This window comes from Neopsephotus bourkii, unplaced genomic scaffold, assembly GCF_033783945.1.
Source record: "Neopsephotus bourkii isolate Nb327-2 ecotype Australia unplaced genomic scaffold, CSIRO-AGI_Nbou_v1 NB_591, whole genome shotgun sequence".
Taxonomy (NCBI): domain Eukaryota; kingdom Metazoa; phylum Chordata; class Aves; order Psittaciformes; family Psittacidae; genus Neopsephotus; species Neopsephotus bourkii.
This window is the reverse complement of record NW_026901092.1, coordinates 91,808-109,265: the sequence shown is the minus strand read 5'-3', so window position 1 is coordinate 109,265 and position 17,458 is coordinate 91,808. Positions and strand designations below refer to the sequence as shown.

At 38.1% G+C, this 17,458-nt stretch overlaps 1 protein-coding gene across 1 annotated transcript in view; it reads right to left on the bottom strand.

Annotated features, from left to right (window-relative positions):
• Positions 1-17,458, bottom strand: part of LOC133211254 (dynein axonemal heavy chain 5-like) — a 156,472-nt gene that overhangs the window by 93,202 nt on the left and 45,812 nt on the right. The window contains exons 37-44 of the mRNA XM_061351450.1: positions 15,838-16,104; positions 15,511-15,639; positions 14,908-15,123; positions 13,161-13,307; positions 9,916-10,088; positions 7,084-7,262; positions 3,415-3,602; positions 2,003-2,197 (exon numbers count right to left, since the gene is read on the bottom strand). Of these exons, the coding sequence (XP_061207434.1) occupies positions 2,003-2,197; positions 3,415-3,602; positions 7,084-7,262; positions 9,916-10,088; positions 13,161-13,307; positions 14,908-15,123; positions 15,511-15,639; positions 15,838-16,104 (1,494 nt within the window). The remainder of the gene's footprint in view (positions 1-2,002; positions 2,198-3,414; positions 3,603-7,083; positions 7,263-9,915; positions 10,089-13,160; positions 13,308-14,907; positions 15,124-15,510; positions 15,640-15,837; positions 16,105-17,458) is intronic.

The window sequence follows — 17,458 nt, the reverse complement described above, 5'->3', positions numbered from 1 at the left end:
ATGAGGATGAAGCCGATGAATCTTTCTTCCAACAGCTGAAGCCTTATCTTTGTAAGTCCTGGTCTTCACTATGGAATTCAAGTTATAAGAGCATAAAATTCAAATATATATATATATATGTGATGTATCTGGATGAGAGGGCTGTGTGCATGCTCACATGTAGAGCACTTGCTCATTGCTTTCCATTAATTAATATCAAGGAACTCCCTTGCTAGCATCAGCAGAGATGAGGCAAACGACTGACCTGAGACAATTTGATTGAGCTACGTGCCTTCACAACAAAGCATTTGACTAATTGGCACAGGAGTTATCCAGATAAGAATTTCAGACAGTTCCACAGAGTCCTCCAGGCAGTTTCTGCAATCCCTAGGCCAAATGATAAGCACCACTTAGATGCTTCAATATGTTGATTAACATGCTGAGTGGAGAATATTGCTGTCTCAGAGACTCCAGGGCAGTTTCTGCTGCACAAATGACCAGACTACACAGAGAAACTCTTGGTGCAGATGCAGCAATGTTCATGTACAAAATATTGTAGTGTTAAAACAGTTAAAAGAAGTTTTGTTTTGTTTGGGGGTGTATGTTACTTTTAAGTACTCTGTCCAGGAGTGAACCAGTTCCAACACCCATGCTAACACAAACCAAGCAAATCACTCTTGCAGAAGTAGATGGCTGAATTTCTCATGTCTGCTTAAATGTCTCTTCCACAGTGAAGTTAAAAATCATACCCAGGACAAAAATTACTATACAAACTGAGGCAATAAGAAAATTCTATCCTACTGAGGCCAAGCATAAGGAATAGAAGGGATCCATACTCAATACTCCAGAGACAAGCTATGTTGCTAATTGTTGAAACTGCACATAGACAAATTTTCCTGAACAATGTCCACAAATTACATTTAAGAGATTGTTATTCGAAAATGATCCTGTGACAGATACAGCCTATAAGCCTGGTAACTATAAAACACAGGCAGATGACAGGACTGACAGAGTAGTATGGAGAATAACAAATGGACTAACACCAGCAATGCTGAATCAATATAGGGTGATTCATGTTGCCTACAGACTAACTTGAAGTCTAATGGAGACACCCTGTACAATATTACAGGGAAGCCAATAGCAAATATGACCCTTCAGAAGCCAGTTTGCAACATAAAGCTGGTGAGTAAAACTCTCCCAGAAAAATAAATCTGAGAAAAAATGAACTGGACTCCAGTTAGGTTATATATATTGGGAGTGAGATTGCAGAGGTATGGAGAAGAGAAGAGAAAATCCAAATCTATACTTTTGTGTCTTAATTCTGAAGTAATGAGGGCAATAAAATGCACCATTATGCTATTCTAGTGTAGTCCAAGATTTCTACATGCAAGTCTACATAATCACTAATAAATTATGTAGTATAGAACTGAAATAATATCATGGAAAATGTAGCCAATATGCCCACGTTTGTTAGGACCCAACCAAAGCAGACATTTGAACTGCAACTTATTTACCGTTCATATGATTTCTCTTTGAGACCCTCTAGTGGACAGTCAGCACAGGGCATTCAAAAGGTAACAACTAGTCCTGTTTTTAAGATCAGCTTTATCTTTTGTTTCTCCTTAAATACGGTATACCAAAAAGAACAGCACTTTTCTGGTAGTGCTCAGCCAGTTATTTACAGTTCTTACACTGCCTTTCCAATAGGTCTAGTCTTTGTAAGTGAGGAGACTGAAAAATGTGTCTTCTACAAAGTTCAGCAGAGCAATAGACACCATTCCTCCTGACTTCTCCAATAACTGCACTCTGTTCAAGAATCACAAATCAGATTTCCTTTACTACACAAATTAGCATGAAAAATAAAAGCAACATGATGATTTCAGACTGCTTCTAGAACTTGAAACTGAAAACCCTAAAAACCTAATAGGTTCACAAGTGTAAAAATAATTATATGTTCTATGAAAGTATATTCTCTACATACCCATCGAGTGACAGCTTACAGTTGGACAAATATTTATTTTACCTGTTTAGATAACTGCTCTTCACAGAGTTTGTAGAGTGTATAGAATTTTCGACTAAGGACCTGGTTGTCTCGGAAACCAGCACTTGCCAGCTTGACTCGCATAATAATGCTACGGTCAGGCACCATCATGGCAACTGTGCGAAACTGGATCTTCAAATTTTCTGGGAGCTCCTGTCGTCCTGCATAGCCAGGGTTCTGAAAAACAAAAAATATACATTAAAATTTTATATAATGAAAGCAGGATAAGAAGGTTTATCCTTCCTGATAATAACTTGGCAAACACAGGAGCACATGCCAGATTACAAAGGGTAACTTCAGCATGTCTCAATTACACGTCGCTACACAGTTGCCTGAAAACAGCAGTTTATGAAGTACGTGGTATTACACGTTATTTGGAGATGCCCAAAACACACACATAGAGAGATAGCCACTTACAGATCTTGTTGGAGATGTTTTAAATTATTAGTTCCTCATGTCTTGACGGTGTTCCAGTGCTGGAGGTTACTGTCCTTTGTGAGCATTCCCAGACCATTTCAGTGTAAAGTCAGCCAAGCAATGCAAGCTATTACTGAATATAATTTAAACTAACGGATCTGACCTTTCACTGAAGATGTGTAAGTCATTCATGTGACTATTGCACCGCTCAGTTGTGACAACAGTAATCATTGGCTATGCAGTGATAACTTGCATTCTTCCAGCTGTTTCCAAACTGTCTTCACACTGGCCTTTGTATGCCACTGATCTGCCCTCTTTTTCAAATTGACATTTTTTCAAATTTACAACATTAACACCTTTTCAAAGGTAGGAATGTTTAAAATAAAGACAAATGCTTCCATTTTGAGTTGTGTGTATGTAGTCTACGGCCAACAAGGGGCAGATACAAAGAAGTTTTTAAGGTATTGTTACATTTTCCTGCTGCTTCATCTCCTGCACTTGCTAGAAGCAGTCTAGAGACACCACAGATAAATCTTCAGGAGGCCAGGGAACCAGAGTGTGAGTGGTTTCCTTCATGCTGTCATATAGACAGACTGTGGTCAAAAGTTCTTCACAGGTGGTGAAATACTGACCAGACTGACTACAGTAGTCCTTGAAGTGTTCAATTACTTCTATTTTGGCAAACTTTGAGTAACAATTAAGAGGGTTGAGTTTAGTCTCAATCTGTCAAATATTCAACTAAAAAAGGCCTTAGAACATGTAGTTAATGATAATTGCATACTTCAAGTCCTGAATTCTGATTAAAAATGTGGGCAAGATGAAATATCATCATTATCATTTGACCAAATTATTGTTCACATTGTATTCACTATTTTCTAACAGACAATTTCAACTATTTCAACAGGGAAATTTCAACAGGAAATGAAATAGGAAAGATTTTTCACAATGGTGCCATTTACATATATTCACACACATACCATAGTCAGAAATATACCAAATTCTCTGTCCATGTCCACAACATCGCCATCAGTGAAGACGAATTGAGGTTTCTTATTTTTCTTACACTGAAGTACAATATATATCTGCTGAGCAGCTACCGATAAAACTGGCAGTTCAATGCGGTTGAATTCATCAAAGCAACCCCATGCACCTGACTGAGCTAAACCTAAAAAAGCAAAACCAAAAAATATATATATTTGGTTAATATATGAGATCAAACATGAATAATTTATATATAAAAGGTATCCTGTTCTATACAACTTAATGCAACATGAGAACAGAGAGTATGAATACAGAGTAAATTAAGAAGTAAAAACTCAGAATAAATTGGGCTGTGTGTTAATGACACCCAGAACAAGAATTACCCTTTGGAAGAAAGATAGACAACCATAAGATAAAAAGTGTTCAATAACACTCTCTATAGTGCCTAGTAGCATAAGTATGCATATAGCATGGAAATTCATCTATGCAAGGTGTGAAATTTTCAAAGACGAGCTTGAGAGACTCTTACCTAAATGAAAGCACAGAATCAAATGAAAAGTCACTACATTTGTGACAGAAACGTTGTAACAATTTATAACAATTAATTCATAGGTCACAAATTGTTGGAGAATAGCATCCTGCTCTTCAAGAGAGAGGAATCTGATGTCACACTTAAAACTTACTTGGAACAGAATACAGAGTTCTAGACAGACATTAGGATCCATAAATACCATGTCTTTTGGGACAGTCAAGTACTCCTCCTTCTTTATCATGTTAGCAGGATTGAAATAGGAAAGTCTACAGTGGCAACATTCCAGAGCAGTAGTGGGAAAGCTATGTGTTCCTCTGCTGTTCCGTGCCCATTTCACAAGAGACAGGCTAGTGAGTCTCTGCAGGAACTTACTTCATGGATAACATCTGCTCCCCTCCCAAAACCAACACTCGATTAGTATTTCCCATTGCCTGGGTCAAGCAAGGGCCTGGATCAGTATTTTAACTGGTGCTATAAACAAATTTTCAGGGATGTTTAATTCAATCCACTGGACTAGTAAAGCTCAGTTTGGCTTAAGCTGTTTGAAGGCAGTGCTAAATGCAGAGAAAAAAGCACGTCTAGGAAAAGGCATAGGTGTGTTTGTAACATTGAACAACTTATGCCCAGAGCTGCCCTGAATCCCCATATCATACATGGCAATGCCTAGAGTACTAGTAAAATAAATCAAGGGGGGGGTTGTGTGTAATGTTAATTCTTTAAGACACTTAAGCTAATGGAAGAAAAAGTGTTCAAAAATCAATAATAATACTATTAATACATACTTTTTCACTTTGTTTTGTTTCCTCTTTCATGTTTTCTCTTCTTTTGTCTTTCTCTGGCCTGTTCTACTCATAATATCCTCTTCCCTTCTCTCTGCTGTTCTTTGTCTGATCTTCTCTTGCTCTTTAAGACATTCTTCTAGGAACTATCATCTTATTCTAAATCCCCTTGAAGTCCCTTTTATGTTTCTCCTCTACCCTCTTCTGCTCTGTCCTTTGTTCTACTGTGACCAACTATGATAGCCAAATCAATACCTGTCAGCTTTTGCAGATAGCACAAAAAGAAAACATTTTTTTACCTACATCAACCACTTCTTTTAATACTGTTGCACTGATTGGTCTTTTTTACCCATGTAATTTTGGAAGGACTCTTCAGTAAAATTACTGGAGTCTCACTAGACCAAAACCAGTCATAGTACAGCCAAAACTGGCTCCTTTAGATTGGATTCAGCCAGGGCAATACAGCAGATCCCCCGTGAAATTCAGCTCATTTCCATTTGCAATCTTTTTCCTAAACAGCTGCTAGCTAATTTCTGTGATATTACATGAATACTCCAAAAGAAAATAATTTGAAAAGAATAAAAATTCACATGGACTTCATTACAAAATCTAAAAGCAAATGGAATATCTACGAATACCACAACGACAAAATGAAGCAAAGACTAAAGTAATTCTACAGATAGATACCGATTTAAAACATGAAAACCTCATTCCTACTGTCTTGAAAAACAAATTAATGTTCCTTGACTTCACTGGTGTGGCAGCAAGTCCTTTGACTAAGGAATATCATGGCCCTGGATGTAGCAGTAGGCCTTAATTGCCCACTCCAGTCTTACCTGGGACTTCTACCCATACCCCTGTCCTCAAGTCCAGAAGCTCCATTTCATTTCAGGCAGACCTTACCTATGTTGTATGTAAGGCTGGGCACAGTTCTATCTCCTGTTATCCTGACTTGCTGGACTTCCTGCAGGACCCCAGAACTATCTGTAGTCTTACCTTCACCCCAACTCCTGCTGCTCTGACCGAGGTCCCTGGATGGACCCTGGACTCAGATAATTATTTTACCTTAACTGATGGTCACTGGACAGCTGACAGAACAAGCTGTCACCAGCCTGCCCTGCTCAGGCACTGTGGGACTGTGCCCTACCTAGCGAAGTCCTTGCCCTGGCCTGTGTGGTGGTCATCCTGGGCTCAAACAGAAAAAAAACAACAAACAAGCATCAATGTCTACTCTTTGGGATGCAACAAGGAAAAACCCTAAAGATGGATATTCTTTAACTAAGAAAATTATTTTCCATATAATATTGTCTCTTACACTTGCTATCTGTATATTAAAGGGTTTGGGAATGATGCTCTCTATAGAATGGTGAGGTTCAATTCTAACCCAACAATTTTTCTTTGGGGAAAAATAAAATAAATTAATCATTTGTTCTGCAATGCCACCTGCTGCATGGAGTTAGGAAACTGGGCTCTCAGGCAAGGCCAATGTCCCACAGCTTTGAATAAATTCAGTTCTCGCAAATTATTTCATTCTGGTGTTTGGTTTTTTTTTTTTTTAAGAGAAAATACATACATATGTATACACACACACCCAAGCAAAGGCACTGCAAGTAAACTGTCAACTGCAAAACAGCTTAGAGACAGTGTAATTCTCTTGTGCACTATCACACTGTGCATTAATTTCTGTCCCCACATAGAACATACTAGGGTAACCAAATAGAGAAATGGGGTAAAAGCAGAAAATAAAACACAGGACTAAAGAGATCTTTAACCATGTCTAAGTAATGCGGCAACACTCTCACCCCAGTCAGTACAGTTATCCTACAGACCTGGTCCTCACATGATGCAAGAATCATACAGCAAAATGGACTCTGCTTATCATGAAAAGTTATCAGAGTTAGACCACTATCTCATTGTTCTGGTGTCAAAAAAGTTCTAAAGTTCAAAATAAGACACTGCACCAATTTGCATGTTTCCCTGCCTTGCACAACATTATTGAGTTTCGTATTTGCTTGTCTTGGTTAATATAAAAATGGCAAGGGAGGGTTAAATATCCTCTGCACTTGGGATTGTGGGATAGAGGAATAAATAAAACCAGTAGGAAGAATTAAAAATGGAAATGAAAAGATGACATAGATGGGAAACACCTTCCAAGAATTTTAAAAAGACTGGAAAACATGCAGGAATTAAATGGGGGGGGGGGGGGCAGAGAAGATCAAATACCAGAAAAAGTTGAAGAGTGTCTGGAAATAAGAGGTAACATAGAAGAAAATACCCTACTAACCACTGCTAACTCACTAATAAAGAGACAAAACCTTATGACTCTAAAATGAACAAACCAGATTATTTCTTACCTTTATAGATACGGCCAAGTCCTCTGTAGTCCATTTGGTCTGAGCAATTGAAAACAACAACATACTTTCCCAGGCATTTGCCCATGTCTTTAGTTGTTTCTGTTTTTCCTGTCCCTGCAGGTCCTGCTGGTGCACCACCCATACACATGCCCAGGGCCTGTGCCAGAGTGATGTAACACCTACAGACAGAACAAATGGTTCTATCAACCTTTTCCTACTATTATCTACTTGAAGACCATTAATGTAACCACAGCAGCTATATTATACAGAGCTGAGGAGGGGGTCAGAAATGGCTATAATTCCATGTGGAAAGTCCTTAGTCACCCTGTTTGCATATTGAAGCTGAGTTACCAGGTACCATGTTTGCTCCACCTGCAGAAAAGCAGGCATTCAGCACAGCAATGACTGCAACAGCCCAGGAAATGCACAGTCCAATTATAAATGCTGAATACCAAACTACTGCAGTATTGTAATTTTCTCACACTAACCACATGCCACCCCTCCACGACTCAGCCTCATTCTGCAGCACCCAGACCCACTGGGTTTCGCTTTTCTTTTTCCATCTTCCTACTCTCTCCCCAGAGCACAAAAGATGAGCTCTTTGATCTGGCAATGGGAAGGCACAGGGACTAGAAGTAGCTCCTATTCTTGTCATTTCCCTACCAGCATGCCAAACCAAAGCAGTGCTGCCAGTCACATGAGGTCTTTGACATCCAGGAGAATGGCCAAGAGGAAAGACTGTAACGGGCAGTGGAGGAAGAAGTGAAGGGATCATGAATCCTAGAATCATCTGCTTCAGCCTCCATCCTAGGTTTACATCCTCAGGTTTAAGTCTCTGCATCTTCAGATGGCGTGGAGACTACTGAAGCGTGTAGGAAGACTGTTGGGTCTAAACTACATGCTCAGTAAACCTATTTTAACACTAAACAAAATCCAATCTATAAAGTCAATAGCTTTATTATATATCTGGGGACAGAAAATGGGCACTGAAGAAACCCAAATGATACCAGCTAGTATCACTTCCTATAAAATAACATAATACTCATGCTAATCTAATAGTAGTAATAATGCTTTATCACCTATTCCTCAGTAATCAGCTAATAGTCAGTCAGTTAATACAAAAAAAATACCACTCCTAACAATTCTGCTACTGAAAATGAAGCAAGGACAAAATGCATACATAGCACAAGTCCTAAACAAAGCTTCTCTTCCATTTCATTTTTTGTATCTGTCATGACATGGTCTGTGTCTGACATGATGTTTAAGAGCACACAATTTCAAACACACTTTCTTAATATAATGTACTACCACCAATGTATATTTATCGTGTGCTTCAGGAATCTTTCTGAACACAAAATCATTAGCCAAACAGCACTTGACTCCAAGCTGATTAATGGAAAACAGAGATATCATTACCTGAAATTTATCAAAGTCACACAAGTCCATATAATAGCTATAAAAATACTGAAATAGAAAAAGCCTACAAGGGGAATGAAATCTGTTCTTATGCAACATGGCTTAGGTACTTAAAATTCCCATGCCGACACTAAAAACATCTCTACTTCAAATACTCTTTTCAATATATGACAGTTGATAGCCATCAATCCTTGCACCTTTGTTTAGCTTTTCTAGGTTTGCTCAAAGACAGATACCTCTGTTCTTTTTTGCTAATATTATTATACCTTAAATTCATTCAAAAGTCTCATTTTCTTCAATCATGTCACCCTGTGCTAGTTTTCAATCTCATGTGACATAGCACCTTGAATCAATCCCAAATCAGCTGGGTTGCATTTTAATTCTGTGGACAAATTTTGGATTACAACAATTTTGTACTGTCTCTCACAGTGGGCAAAAATATTGTCTGTGTGGTAGTGCTGTCCTACCTACTAATCAATTGCATGTTTACTGCTGCAAACAGGTACCTACCTAGCATAGGAACAGTAGGGTACATAACATAGAATTTGGCAGCTGTGTTACACATTAAAAGCCAGGTATCCAAGTATAGGGGTTTGGCTCTCTTAAATAGCTCAGTGGGCATAATTTTGGTTCAGAAATTGGCAAAAAAAAAGAAATTTCTTTAGCAAATAAAATCTAGCACACAGAGAGTGCAAAGACAATTGCAACAGTAATTCAACAACCTGCAGTCATTCTTCACACAACAAATAACTGAAGATTTGACATTCCTATTCACACTTAATAGAACAAGCTCTGACATACCAAATACATCTCCCTCTTGCCTAGCTGAATCGCTACTGATTACTTTAGGAAACTATACATCTAATAGAGATCATACTGTGCAGTATAAATAATACTCCAGCAATTAAAAGTTCTTGTATTTTGCTCTCAGAGCTTTTTCTGTGTTTGTAGTCCTGTAATTCTCCATCCACTTTAAATGGCATTGGCAGTAGTTATCCAATGCTATGTCCTGAGTTACTGCTTTTTCCTTTATGGTAAATCACTTCCTGTAATCCCAAACTTTCATGCAGCTAATACCTTACTGAAAGCAGCAGTGTATTGTTTTTCAGATCCACTCTGTTGAGGCTGATGAAGGCTGTATGGCGTTCAGGTATATCTATCTTGAGCACAAGTAAATTTTTCAATGCCTACCACAGCACATACAGCTAAAGCGAATGCTCAGAGAATTCAAGGCCCCTCCCAGGGATGTCTGCTTTCACAAGCTGAACATATAAGCACTGGCCTCTGCTGTTCAATAGCAATATTGCAGCATTATAGTGCAAGCAAGGAATTCTGACTTGTGGAAGTTAGAGGAATTAAACCAAAGGAATTAAGTTTTAGCTCCAGAAATATGCCCTGCATTCTTTTTGTAAATACCTGTCAGTTAAGGGAGTTATGACAAGCCTGTCCGTACACCCCAAGTATTCATTGCAGTAGGTGAATTCTACATCAGTGATTTGGATTATGCATTTATCCAAGTCTTCAAGGAAATAAAATCGAGACTGCTTTTGCCATTCAAAATCGGATGGAGACTTAATATTCATACGGACCTATAATAGAAAAGAAAAATCATTAAAACAGAAAAGAAACAGTCCACACAGAAGAAAAAAAATACTCTATTATGCATAAATTCAAGAGCTGGAAGAATGACCACAGAATGTCAGGATTTAAGATATCTCAAATGATCTTTTAAAACCTCTTGCCCTGGGTTCAGCAGTAGCAGTCATTTTCTCTCCTTCTTAGTAGCTGGTGCAGTGCTGTGGTTTTGACTTTTGGCCTGGGAACAGCGCTGATAACATCAATGCTTTTAGTTGTTCCTCAGTAATGTTTACTCTGACCAAGGACTTTCTGAGTCTCATGCTCTGCCAAGGAGGAGAGGAAGCCGGGAGGAAGCAGAGACAGGACACCTGACCCAAACTAGCCAAAGAGGTATTCCATACCACAGCACATCATGCCCAGGATGTAAACTGGGAGTTACTCGGAAGGGCTAGTTCACTGCTCGGTCAGGCTGGGTATCAGCTGGTGGCGAGCGGTTGTATTCTCTTCCCTTGTTACTTCCCTTATCATTATTATTATCGGTGGTAGCAGTAGAAGTTTTGTGTTATACCTAAGTTACTGGACTGTTCTTATCTAAACCCATGGGAGTTACATTCTTTCGATTCTCCTCCCTGTCCCTCAGAGAGTGGAGGAGGAGGAAAGGGGGGAGGGGGTGTGGTAGTTAGAGAATGTCTCCTTCACAGATTGACCATCCGAGAAGGAGAAAAAAAGATGTATAATTGCCAAGCACTTCGATTATATACCTCCCAAAGTATAGAGGTGATGACCACACTGGGAACGCAAGCCAGATCAGTTTCATGATCAATGATTCTATTGTATTACAAGTCATTACCATAAAGTACAGTGAGACAAGAACCTTAGCCCAAGCCCCCCATCTGATAAACACTAACACCGCAAATACCGGGTGTAAGTAAGGTACAACATGCTGAAAGCGTGAGATCAGAAACAACAACTTTGAGAGCCAATAAATCAGCATTCTGACAAGTGACTATTAATCCAAAAGAACAAATGCTTATCACAAATATGATTAGACACACTCCGGTCAGATCTGTTGTTATCTCAACCCTTTGTGCCCCACTTTGGGTGCCAAAAAGAACTGTCATGGTTTAAGTGCAGTCAGTAACTCAGACCCACGCAGCCTGCTTGCTCACTCCCCCCGCTTCCTCCCACCTCGCTCTCAGAGGGAAGGGGAGGAGAATCAAAAGAATATAACCCCCATGGGTTAAGAGAAGAACAGTCCAGTAACTAAGGTACAACACAAACCACTGCTGCTACCACCAATAACAATAATGATAAGGGAAGTAACAAGGGAAGAGAATACAACCGCTCACCACCAGCGGATACCCAGCCTGACCAAGCAGTGAACTAGCCCTTCCAGGTAACTCCTAGTTTACATCCTGGGCGTGACGTGCTGTGGTATGGAATACCTCTTTGGTCAATTTGGGTCAGGTGTCCTGTCTCTGCTTCCTCCCGGCTTCCCCTCCTCCCTGGCAGAGCATGAGACTCAGAAAGTCCTTGGTCAGACTAAACATTACTGAGCAGCAACTAAAAACAAAGGTGTTATCAGTGCTGTTCCCAGGCCAAAGGTCAAAACCACAGCACTGCACCAGCTAAGAAGGAGAAAAAATGACTGCTACTGTTGAACCCAGGACACCTCTCTATGACATGCTCTGAACCTTTTGATCACCTTGACTTTCCTCTGCAATACATACAGAGATTATGAAGTGTGTCTTACAGAGATACTGAAGACCACTGATGGAAAACTTCATAAAAAAACAAGTAACAATACTGGTTACACTGCATGGTATCTGATGCCATTACTCACTGAAATACTAAATCATGGACAACACATAGATATATTGTATATGTGTCCATGCGTTTGTTTGTTTAGGATGGATTTTTCAGCACAAACTCGCCACACACATATTTGAAGATCTTAGTTCATTTTTTTTGACACTTGATTTCAAATCCTCTGGCCTTTTTAATATAACCATATGCAATACATAGCCCTGGTTATCAGCTTTGCAGACATGGTGTAAGGTAAAGAGAAGGTTTTCAATTCTCAGCTGCTTCCCTCTACTTTCTCTTAATCACAAAAGAATGTGTTTAGCAGGGAACAGAAACCTTGAAAAGGATGATATTACATGTACCAATTAAGAACCCTTTCCACAGTTTTGAAGTTAGCCCTGAATTTCTTATTTCACATACAGACCTTTTAAATTTAACCAATTTTCTGTGATTTAATTTTATTATAGGACATTAAAGTAACTGATAATGAAATTTTCAATTAAAAAATAATTATAAAAATACATTTCAAATTACAGGCAGAGGATAAGGTCACATCTTTATCTTAGAAGCTGGCAGTTTTCTTTCTAATTTTCACTATTTTTCTTTGTGATTTGCTACCTTTCTTTACACACACACTTAATTTTTATCTTTCTAACATATGCATAAATTAAACAATGCAGTATTGAATTACTGACCTTTGCATCATGCCAGCTTTTTGAAAGCAATTTACTTCACAGTTTCATCTTTTCAATATAGTTATCTAAAGGAAGTCTGGTGCAATTCAATTATAAGAAATATTAAAATATCTGTTGTGGTTATTGTTGCTAGCCTTTTCAAATATATGGAGCCTAACTGCTTTAACCTTTGAATAACTATCACCTTAAATCAACACATAGGCTGGGCTGGAAATCACATGATTGATAGTCATAATAAAGGAACTTTTTTTCCACTTACATTTCAATTACATAATGTATTAATTTTTCAATTTGAGAGAACAGGTTAATTTTAAAAGTTAAGCTCTTTTACTTACAGTAAATTTGTGCATGACATAACAACTATTTTAAAAACTGAAGTCTGAACCTATGTACGTACATATAATTCACCCTTACCTCTGCACCACATCTAAAAGAAATCAAACTAAATCTGATATGCTGTATCACAGCACTAAGGTCAGAGCTACTCAAAGAGAATAGATTGTAAGGTTTGTCTATAATTATTTTTTTATATGTGCAAAATCTTCCATACAAAAAGTTCCTTAAAGGTTTTCAAAAGCTTACCAAATCATCAAAGATATCCTTCTGGTGCACATGAATGGTGATTAAAGTTTCATATTTTGTGCGTTCCATTCTTGTCAGATTGTGTGTTGTCATGTCAATCAAATCATTTAAAAGGTCCAAAAACTTCTGATTTGTTGTGTGCATTACCTTTTTCACATAGCAAGAACAACCATATTAATAGAAACATCACTTGTTCTTCCAATGTTTACAATAAAAAATAAAAAACACCTGGAAACATATGGGCCTATGACATCTATGATCTGCTTTATATTTATTAGGCTTGGAATCCTGAATTTAGATTTGCAGGCTGCCCCCTATGAATGCATTCTTAGCCTAACAGAGTACAATAACACTATATCTAGGTGAATAGGTCACGTCATAAGGTTTTATTCCTTGAGTATTGCTCCTTCTACTATATATTACATCTTCAGCTTATGGCATCCCTCAACATCTTCAGAACTATCAGTCTCTAGTTTTGGGTACTGCACATCAGCCCAAGCAGTGTGTATTCTTCAGCAGGATCAGAAATCTGGAGATCTATCACATCTTCTAACCAGAAAAGGGGTGAAATATAGTGTAATTTTAGATGTTAATTCTAAAATAATATCTTTTGTGACACTAGATTCTGTTACAAAATTCCACAAAATACAGTACTGACTGTACTATACTGACATAAGCAGCCTCTGTCAGTGATGTTCCTGCTATATGCAATTTAGAAAGCTCTTCAGTTTCAGAAAGACCAGCTTATATACTCCTGTTCAAACATGTAAGAAAACTAGCTTTCTGCAAATATATGCAAAGCTTAAAACTCATACCATTTGCTGAGAAAAGAATGCTAAAAACCACTGCAAAACTAACAGAGAACTAAACAACCTCCATGCCCCTCAAACACACACACACAGACACACACACACACACACAGCTGTTTTCTAGTTAATGCAAAAGAATCTTTGTGTTAAGCTAACATATGAACTGGCAAGGACCAAAAGCATGTTTGTGCCCTTTTAAACTTTGTACAGTGCAGAAAACGTAGAAATGACTGGTCTTCCCCATAGCCTAGAGTCTCTGTTTTCATTCAGTATCAAAGTACAGCATGGCATTTTTTCCCTGCATTAATTTTTATGGTAGAATAGTGTGACTAGTTCTTAGTCCAATCTCATTGCATATTCTTGATTGATTTGCAGCTCTTTAGTTCATATCCCCTCCTGCCACCTTCATAGATTCAGTGTTAGTAGTAACACCTTGGTGTTAACAGCATCTTCTCTCTGGTGTTTGAGATTAAATCAGCACCTCCTCTAACGGCTTCTATTATTTCCCTAAACAAAAAAAAGTTCAACACCTGAAGAATCTAATACATTTTGTTAGAGCAGACCAATGCTCATGAAGCACAGCTATTTCCCCAAATTTTGGGAGCTCTTCTTTCTTTCCAAATTTAGTTTTGGGAAAGTAATAGGATAAAGTTCCTTATATTCTCCGACTGAGAAATTGTCCCTTCCCAAGATGACTCTGCTGACAGAACAATACAGAAAATCACAGGATTAGGAACAATTCTAAATCACATGTTGGGATGAGGAGGTGTGATCTCAACACTTTTTTAATCATTCTGTTTTCCTGCTGGTTTGTTTGTTATTCTGATTACTTAACTAGTATTTCGCACTTTTTTCTGCACATTACTGCTAACTTTTCACAATACTCACCGTTCCAAACAATAGTTTTAATTAATCCCCAAAGATTCATTAAATACTACCTTTTTGTCTGTTTTGGTACTGTTCAGTGCCTTCTCTGCATCTCTGGTCCAGATCATTTGAATTCCCAGAAGTCCTATTTGTGCAGGAAACATTGCCTGAAAGTCATACAGCTTAAATCCTGAATCACTAATAGCCATTGATGCCTGTCTAATGATGGTGTGGATTGTTTTCCTAATTCCATCCAGCAGCTGACCTAACCAGAATTCCACATTGCCCTGAAATAAATAAGAAAGTACTTTTAAAGAATCAGTCCATGAATAATTCACAAGGAGAAAAAAACACCATGTGACTTTTTTCCCAGACCTTCATACTCCCATTTCCCTCTTTATTATTCTCATCTCTAAAAGGCTTCTCTCTCCTTCTGCTCCATTGTCCTTCTAGAGATAGTGATGGATTTGGCAGTTCACATTACTATTGCTGAAAAAACAGTAATCATTACAAAATGACACAAATGCCGTGTCCTTTCTGGCCTTTGCTCTTCTGTTCACATTGAAAAGTTTTCTTTCAGCTTGTCAAATAACAACATGATGCCATACTTTTGGTCTCTAAAACATAAATCTACTTCAAATCAAGTCTTGAAAAACTGCAATATGTTCCATTACCTGAGCTAAAACTGGTTCAATAATATTGACCTCTTCTCCTTCCTGAGATTCAAACGATAAAATCTGGTCGTAGTTTTTTTCATTAAATCCAACTCGGTTAACATTGTCAAACAAACTTAATAAATGTGCCTACAATAGAATCAGAGAAGAAAAAAAAAGCTCCATAAACTGATCTGATATGGCATTCTTACTTTGTCTTTAAATCCTGTATTAGAAGATTCTCTAGATCTTTTCCTCAGTGAATTATCTCAACTAAGTAACAGAACCCTCCACAGGCCTCACTTCCTAATACTCAGTGTAAGAACATTATTGCTTTATTATTTGTACCTGGATAGTGTGGGAATCAGACGCTTGACCAAGGATTTCCAGAAGTACAGGGTCAGAAACAAAAAAAAATCTTGGAAATATTAACCGTTTCTTTTCCAAATACCCAGTCAGTGATTTCTGACAGATTTCCAGTTGTTCCAGCAAATGTGGTAATAGCTGTGCCAAAGTCTCATCTCCAACACAGCACTGCACGATGTTTGATGTTTCATGGGCTCTCTGCATAATTCTCTGCCATGATTTATCAATGTTCTGAAATCTTCTGGCTTCCTGGGGTACATGAAAAATGCATTAACTCTTCTTCATGTTTGTTAAAATCCAAAAATTAAAGAATTCCATGAGACAAGGTAACAGTTTAATACTTCCTTTGCTGATCAAGCCTTCTTTCCAGGACTAATGTATGAATATAGGCATGCTTATAATGATCAGTGCTTATAACGACCACAGTTCAAATTGCAAGAGAAAGAGTCCAATGGGACAGCTCTGGAAATGTCTTTTACTTTATGTTGGACATCAAAACTATCCATATAAAAGGATTCCAACACACACCAGGAAATGGCTGTTCCACACAGGTTGTGAGTAGGAAGTTGTTAATGGTAATACCTGACTAACAAACCCACTATAAATAGTCTGAAGCTGCTCCATTTGTAAGGTATGGTAGGTGAAGGGATACAAATTCTCATATACTGATAGCTGGGGAATAAATATTTTCATACGCTGGGCATACTGACTTTAAACACATTTTCTTCACCTAAAACAATTTAAATGGCAATAGGGTCACAAATTATCTGAGAGCTAAAACTGATATCAAGAGAACACCCAAAACCATTTACCTGTTACAAGGCAGGGTCATACCCATGCCACTCCTGAAAACCATTATTTAAAGACGCCCAATGCTGGAGATTTAGAAGCCCCTCCAGGCAACCTTTGCTACTGGTGACTCTGTTTCAATATCCAAGCTTTATCTTTCTTGTTTGTACACCCATTACTTTCCATCACATTCATAGATACAGAGAACACATTGTTTTCTTCCTGTTGAGAGTAGCCCTTATTTTTAAAAAAACATGTCACATCTTCTCTTCAGTATTTCTTCTCCTTCAAGCCAAACAAGCCTAGTTTGCTGAGTCTTTTCTTGCACATCAACCTTCCTGGATAGTCCCTCATTCTTATCACCCTCCTCTATGTTCTTCCAAATTTGTCTATGTGTTTCTTTAGACAAAACCCAGTATAATATTCTAGTTACCAGCTACTGCTGTTTACACATTCCACTGTTCTGCCTGCATTTTACAAACCAGTAATCTAAAACTCATTTTCTGATACTACAATGAGAGAAAACGTCAAAAGCTTATCAAGATTCATAGCAACTACTGTTTTTCTTCTATCCACAAAGCTTGTTGCACACCCTACAAATAAATTAGATTTGTTTGACAGGTTTTTGATCCTAACAAATCCACACTGCCTGTTACTCATCTCCTTGTTAACTTCCAGATGCTCACAGACAGTTATTTGTTGCAGTATTCATCCAGGAATTGCAATTAAGCCCACTCATCTATCATTACTCCTCCATCAAACTGTTCCTTCTCCTCCCCCTTTAAAGACAGTCACCACATTTGCTTTTTTCTAG